Consider the following 7,671-nt stretch of genomic DNA (forward strand, 5'->3'; position numbering starts at 1 on the left):
ATTAGGCACTAACTATATCTTTCTTCTCTGTAAGTTTTCCATTCAGTAGAAAGAAAATAGCTGACTGCAAAGGCGAGGGCCATGCGTTTTGCCGGTTCTCAATATGTTGTTACCTTTTCTTCGTTTGTTTGCTTGTTTGTTTATCTTTATTGTGACATAAGCGAAGTGGATAACAAGCCCGGTTATCTGGATGCTCGTATGCAAGTTTCCCCATAACCGTTTGTAATATGTAAGGTCTCTAAAAAATAGGTATGTTATTACGCCAAAAAATTACATTTTTTCCAAATGAGAATTTCCTTTCCCTGTTCCACCAAGCATTCAAAGCGACAATTTATATGCACAACTATCCATGAAAGCGGTTTTCATGCATTGAAGTTCCCAACTCCTTGCAAATTTTTGCTGGTCACAGTCGTTGTTGGCGAAGTTCATTAATTTTTTAGTTCATAACATGTGTATTGTGTGGAGTTCAAGACCAAATAAAATTTCGCTCTTATTTGAAAATTGCCAGAAAGATATTTCTCTCATCCACAACCACAACGAAATTTAGTTTCGAAGTCATTGATATCAAATGGAGAGCTTAATTGAATCGGTACCTCAATGCCATCCGTTTCAGTTCAGGAAAAGAAAAGCACGTTGGTGATCGAACAAGTTCCTTAGTTAAGGGAAAAAACCATCGAGTGCATTGGAATAGTTTTGAATTGAGTGTCGTAAGAGCAAAACCGAAAGTAATCACAAAGACCAATCAGGACAAAGATGTACATCATCATTAGCCAATGAGAACTCAAATTGAAACAATCAAACTACTTGAGAGGGGGAAAACGCGAATGAAAATGTCTAGAGACAGTTTTAGTTTTGCATCTGATTGGCTGAGAGGATGGGGCAAGTTTTCTAAACTAATAACAGAACAATTTCAGTAAAACCTAAGCAATCCCTGAATAGTTTCAACACTCAATTGGAAATTGCTCTAAGTAAGACAAAAAGGAAGAAAGTAAAGAATTACTGTTTGTAGAAGGTTTAAGTTTACATTAGCTAAAATTGAGTGAAACATGTAGTGCATCTTTACATCACAAAACTATTGCAATGCTTTGTTTATTAATTCATTTAATAATAATAACATTTTAATAATTAATTTGTTTTACAAAGTGCGGTTTAACAAAACATGGTAGCGTAGCGATTCTTCCGCATTTTAATACGCACTCGCAAGTGAATATAGATTCAAATTTTGAAGTGAAAAAAAATATACCCTGGAAAAATACATTACCTGTAAGTCTACAATGAAAAATATTTACATAAATTGATTTGATTGTTTACAAAAGATCTCATGGAGATCTTATCCCACATATTAATAATTTTTTACTCAGTTTAAATCTAACAGTGAAGACAAAGGAATCAGAAATGAAAATAAAAGTAAGCAAGGTACACCTGCAGGTTCTCAGAGGTCATTCATTCTTTACACCCTTTAGAGATATCATAAACACTTGAATGGTGGGTAAAATTTGCTTCACAATTAGGCCATTCAATATCTCCCGTGTAAGCGAAGATCTCCACAATAAACAACAAAACAAAGAGGTGCGAAGAGATACAGACCAACAAAAGGCTGTTTAGCTTAGATTAAAGTCCATCAAAGTAGATTTCTTCCAAGCAAATAATGAAATCACCTTAACGCGCGTGTGTGTGTGTGTGTGTGTTTTCTTTTAAGGACAATAGAATCGCCTTTTTTAGTTGCAGGAAACTGTATTGCACGCAAGCGGTCACAATAGGGGTCGACTGTTGATAGGACAGAATCAAGCCTGAAGAGCAGGTGTTGATACATACGAGCGCCGAGCTCAATCCTCAGTGAATAGAGAAACGTCGAATCATCCCAAGAAATCGAGTTTAGCGCGTCCTCTCTGTATGCAAGAAATGGATCTCGGTCAAGGTAAAAGAATCCTCTCTGCAGTTGTGACGCACACGGTTCTTCTTGCATGTACATCACTTCTGTCCCTCACAGGAAACGCGCTCGTCTGCGTGGCTTTCTACCGAAACAGAAGTTTACGAACTATCACCAATTTCTACGTGTTATCTCTGGCATTGGCTGATCTAATGATGGCTGTAATGTCTGCTTTTGGAGCAGTCGCCTCTGGATTAGATAGATGGCCATTCGGTTTTACCTTTTGTCAATTCCACGGTTTCGTCTCAGTTTACTGGGGGCAGGTATCTACCTACACTCTGGTTCTCACATCGATTAATCGATATTTTTGCGTTGTGAGGCCACAAAAATATCCCTTGTACTTCACCAGAAAAAGAACATTTTTTTCCATAATTGCTGTCTGGACTTCATCCCTTGTTGTCACTGTAAGTTTTCATATAGCGCCTCTTGTATACGAATGGACTTCTGGCATTTTGTACTGCCGAGCAACGTCTAACGATGAACGCTTTCTGGGAATCTTTTATGTCTTCTTCTGCAGTATCTTTACAGTAACCATGATTATAGTAATACTGGGATATTTCAGTGTTTACCGTCATGTCAGCCGACATAACATCGCCATAGTACCTTCGCGCAGACGTGAAGCAAACCGGCAACAAGGAACGCCGATAAACGCACAGGAAATCAAGATCTCTAAAGTACTTTTTGCTGCGGTATTTGGTTATTGCATTTGCTGGGTTCCCTTTATCGTCACGTTGATTCTAGAATTTGGTTTCCAAGTGTCCATTCCTTTCTATGTACAGTCGCTGTATACATTTTCGGTTTCAATCTCTTCGTGGATAAACCCTGTTATCTATGGCTTTATGAACCGAGCCATGCGTAAGGAATTTGGAAAACTAATATTTTGCAGAAAAGGCTCGGAATGAACAATGGTAGCGGAGCGAGGGGGGTAGGGAAGGGAGGCGTAGCTCCCCCGAAACAAAAATCTGAGGGCACATACAGCCCCCCCCCCCTCACTCCCCCCACGTTTTGCTGTCAAAAATATCGCTAAATGAATCTATAAATGAATCTCTTTATACTAAACAAAAAAATTGATTCATATTTATTCTTGGTCGAGTAACATTGTGCTTTCATGAAATCTATCAGCCTTGTTGGCATACAAGTACAAGCGAAACCGGATGTCTTCTGAAAAGAATAGGGGCATTGAATATATAGAATTTTTTCAGTGGTTAAGTAGCAATCCTAGCCGAATACTATCAAAATACAAAGAATCTCTGTATAATTAGCATAAAGGGTAATTTAAGGTTATCGACTGAGTTGAAAACGTAAATTGGCCACCATAAAGAGTTGTAAGGCTGACGTTTCGAGCGTCAGAGCGATTGACGAAGGGCTAAAACTCAAAACGTCAGTTTTAAACTCTTTACGGTGGCCAATTTACGTTCTCAACTCAGTTGATAACACTAAATTACCCTGTTATACTCTCCTACTGACGCAACGCCACAGTTTCTTTAGAAACTTACCCCCTTCATTAATTATCATGTACACAAAGATAAGAATAGTTCACTTCTAGCTTCAGTCTCATAAAAAATAAGCAGGTTTCCCTCTAACCTAAGCAGTAACCTTTCACCAGAAAAATTGCAGTTGCTATCGCACAAAACTCGTCTTTCACGTCACGTTCCTTCTTCTGTGGCAATGATAATGATAAATAATTCCCAGTTTATTTAGTGCATTCTCCATATTAATAAGCTCTGATGCGCTTTGTAAAACTTGGAATTTGGCATTGTAAATTTGGCATTAAACATTGTAACTTACATAAAGCAGGTCACAATTTACCGTCAATGGTTACAAATCTACCGTCAACGATGTTTGAAGATAAATTCCACGAGTGCCCCTAATTGTGGAATTTTTGGAAATAAAGTCAGTGCCAGCCCATAACACTGGTAGCCGTAGTACGTTCCCTACCTTTAGCGAGAAGTGCGACCATTCACATTTCTCTCACCAAGTTCAGCCGGCCCATCCTTCTTTTTGTTTGCTACACAACCCTGTGAGAAAGCTAAAAACACCGATAATCACGCAAAGTCATAGTTTTTTTTTTGTTTTTTTGTTTTTTTTGTTTATATTTTTTCCCCATCGTGCTTCACTTCTCCTTCCGCGCTCCGTTTTCTGACGATGTTTGTAAACATGGAGTCAGCGGCTTTCATCTGCAAGCCAGGTTACAAAGCTCATGGTGAAGAAGAAGCCATATTGAATTTCTTGATAACTTCTTAGCGTTTAGTGTAGTACAGGTGCTGTTGTCTTTCTTCAGAGCTCTGTAGTCATGATAAGAACAATTATATGGTTTGGTGGTGCTGGTTTTTTTGCCTCAAGTTACTCCAATTTGGTGCGAGGCTTGCCAATGATGAGAAGTAAGTATTTGATGTTTTTGCTGCCATGCCTTAAACGCTTGCTCATCTGTAACCGCAGATAACTTTTCAGCAGTAAAGCGTATTGAAATTAAACATGAGTACCGGCAATCTAAAATAACCGAATTGAGATTCATTAAAATTACAGTTTCCCAGCTTGGAGATGCATTTATCCGGACATCTCACTTCAGCGAATGGTTATTCACACAAACCATAATATTGATCGTCTTGAGGGTAGAATGTTGAACCCACTTGAAAATCTAAAAGTTTTCTGCTGGTGGGAATATTTTGCGTAGTTAGTGAAGAACACGTTCCGCAAAGTTTAGACAAAATCAATGCAGTCAAGAACCCTAACGGTGCTCGAAATAGGTACAGTGCAGCTGTATGAAATCTTTGTTCCACATTTGTTCACCCATCCAATACTGTAGGTGTACTCAACAGACAATAATATGAAAAACATTCAAACCATTGAAAATTGTAGTAATAAGATGAATTAATTATCACATGGTTAATTCCTGAGAATTTTTTTTTCAATCTTAACTTTATTTCCAAGCTTCTTAATTATGACAATTGCCTTTCATTCTCAAGTCTCTATTTTAGCTCGCAAAATCTGACACAATTCCTGACAAAGTGACAATAATTATGACTACTTTAAGGCACTTATGTAACATTCCACAAGTTGGAGACCTGTACAAGGGTACTCCAAATCTCTTAATCGCTTCAATATATTTTATCAGATATGAGGAATGTATGTTGGAAAGCATAACTCTGAAAACTTTAAATTTTTGCAGAACCCATGATGCATACATTCTTCACAAGTATTGGGCTGTATGCAGGCTATCTGATCCATAAATGGGAGGATAAAGGAGAAGCTGTGTATGAAGAGATGGTAGAGAAACACAAAAATGTACCATGGTGGCCAAAGGCTCAGCTCTTAGCAGAGAAAGCTGCCAGGGAACAAGTCTTAAAGGAAGGTATGTAGGCTTTGCAGAACTTTCCCTCAACCCTCTAGCATCAATATGTATATTCCCCATGTTACTCACCACACATTTCATCAAGAGCTGACAAGAATAATATGTTAAACGATCAAGAACTTCAGCTGGCAATCATGTCCTTCATTCTTGCGACCATAATGTTTGCTTCAGCACTAATGTTATAGGGGGAAATAAGATCTTAGTTGTGCATACAAACACTTATAGCTACTGTTACAAGACGATGATTTTATAAAAAGTGGTGTATGGTTGATATCAACATAAGCTGTGTAATAATTAACAAAGCTGATCCTAAAGGTTCAACCATGGTACAGGTGCATGGCACCCATGATAATTTTTCCTAGTACTGTATAATTTTGCAAGGCTGAATGAGAAGTAATAAACAAAATCTATATAACAAATCCTTGGGAGTTTCTATTCATTTGTGAAAATGGAGGAGAGAAGCAGAGAGGCATAATTTTGCTTGATAAGTGAGTGTTACTTCTAGGATTTATAGCATCGAGACAGCTATTAGGACACCAAGACAAAATTTTGTCAATGGTATTTTGCATTTTATATGAATGAATTGTTTTGGTGCAAGCCCAACAACAGTAACATGTGTCATGATCCTAATATTGATACATTCAAGAATGTGAATCATTTCACAATTGCTCTTCTCTCTGTATTTTTAGCGATCATGGCAGACATTGCAGAAGAAGAATCAGGTGAGAGTGAAGTTATGTATTGTTTGATTAAAATCAGTTATCAGTGTGGTTGGGAGGCAATCAGCTGTTACCTAAGATTCCCTGTCAATTCAGGCAAAGTGAACCTCATAGAGAAAATAAATGTATCCATTACTGGAAAGCCTTCACAAGCCCTATTCTACATGTACTTTGTGGTGTTTATTGACTTATTGACTTGTATGGTGATCAACCATACATTATCTAATGTTGTATCATTCTTTTCACAGATGAATAACATTTTATGTTGGAGGAACCTTTAATTGGTACTGCAAACTCAGAGTGTCTTAGTTTGACTTTTCCATCAAAACATGTTTTTTAAACTGTAACAACTACTGTTACATCAACCAACACTCACCAGTTCAAAATATTCTAGTTATTTTTTGCATTGTAAATATAAGTGGTCTGATTTGAAGTTAATAAAAGAATAAGATGTATTTTGTTTGAGAGGCTGAGAAATATTGACAACACAGTTAACAGTTATTCATCAAAATGGAGGTACAGTATATATCCAATTTCACTGACATTTTGTGGAATCACTGTTTGGTATATACCACACAAATACCAAAAAAATCTGTGGGAGTCTGGGAAGGAGTAACGAGGACGTTCCTCCTGGTCCCTTTTGCTTTTTGCCTTTGCGTTGTTTTCTCGCTCGCTGCACTTATTCTCTCTTCTCTATTTTAACAACCGATCACAAAAATTTCTCCTTTTTTGGGCATAGCAGATCCCAGCTGTGTGTAGGGGGCTTTCTATACAATACACGTAGACGTAGTGTATGGCTTGGCTGGCAAAATCTTTCTCTCTTGTTCATTTGATAAAGAACCCTAACTGTTAACTCGGACCTGGTTGGGTTTGTCCCAGAAAATTAATTCAAATATGATTACGACATTTAGTGTGTATTTTTAACGCAAAGCGTCGTAGAAATTATTAAATTTTTCGTGTTTGGTATGTACTCTAAACCTGTTTGTAGTTGCGTTTCTGCGAATTCGCTGAGTTGTTCCTTAATGTTACCAGTAATATGGCTGGTTGTTATATCTGAACAGAATTCAGAATTTTCACCGAGTTCTCCTGTATAGGCCTCTCCAGATTGTACTCGTGAAATACTGGAAAGTCGCTCACTGGAGAGCCAAAAAGTGACTAAAATGTTGCTGCCCTGATTTAGTGATATTTTTTATGTAAATGTCAATTAAAAGCTTTGTTTTTCGTTCTTCACAATATTTGGTGATATTAGTCAAGAAAAATAGCTTGAAACTTAGCTTCAAAGAGTTTCTTGCAAATATGGGCGAAATATGAGGATGCCCTTAAGTCTAACGGAGCAAAACACATGATTCGTTTGTGTTCAAAAGGTTGGTTACCATTCAAGAAATTCGCAAAAATTGAAGTTTTTTTAAAGAAATTGTTAAAATTTTCGTGCTTGGTATGTGCTCTAAACCTGTTTGTAGTTGCGTTTCTGCGAATTCGCCGAGTTTTTCCTCAATCTTACCAGTAATATGGCTGGTTGTTATATCTGAACAGAATTCGAAGGCTTGAGTTGCTAGGAAATTAGCCCCACTCGACGTGACTACGATATTTTTTCGTGTATTGCCAACATTGTTACGTGGTTAACATTACACAGTGTAAAAGTGAGGCCTGTTGATCAGATAAGAGACTAG

At 37.5% G+C, this 7,671-nt stretch overlaps 2 protein-coding genes across 2 annotated transcripts; both read left to right on the forward strand.

The window, feature by feature from the left end:
- The first annotated feature begins 1,765 nt into the window (after positions 1–1,765).
- Positions 1,766–2,913, forward strand: LOC149035737 (5-hydroxytryptamine receptor 4-like). Its single transcript, XM_089190795.1, has one exon. It carries the CDS (start codon positions 1,894–1,896, stop codon positions 2,830–2,832), a length of 939 nt encoding a protein of 312 aa, XP_089046921.1. The 5' UTR covers positions 1,766–1,893; the 3' UTR covers positions 2,833–2,913.
- A 1,201-nt stretch (positions 2,914–4,114) lies between these two features.
- On the forward strand, positions 4,115–6,456 carry LOC113681146 (uncharacterized). Its single transcript, XM_027198213.2, has 4 exons — positions 4,115–4,311; positions 5,100–5,282; positions 5,972–6,004; positions 6,250–6,456. The coding sequence occupies exons 1-4, from the start codon at positions 4,224–4,226 to the stop codon at positions 6,255–6,257; spliced, it is 312 nt and encodes a 103-aa protein (XP_027054014.2). The 5' UTR covers positions 4,115–4,223; the 3' UTR covers positions 6,258–6,456.
- Positions 6,457–7,671: the final 1,215 nt, after the last annotated feature.

The sequence above is a fragment of the Pocillopora damicornis genome, chromosome 13 (assembly GCF_964200805.1).
Source record: "Pocillopora damicornis chromosome 13, jaPocDami1.2, whole genome shotgun sequence".
Taxonomy (NCBI): domain Eukaryota; kingdom Metazoa; phylum Cnidaria; class Anthozoa; order Scleractinia; family Pocilloporidae; genus Pocillopora; species Pocillopora damicornis.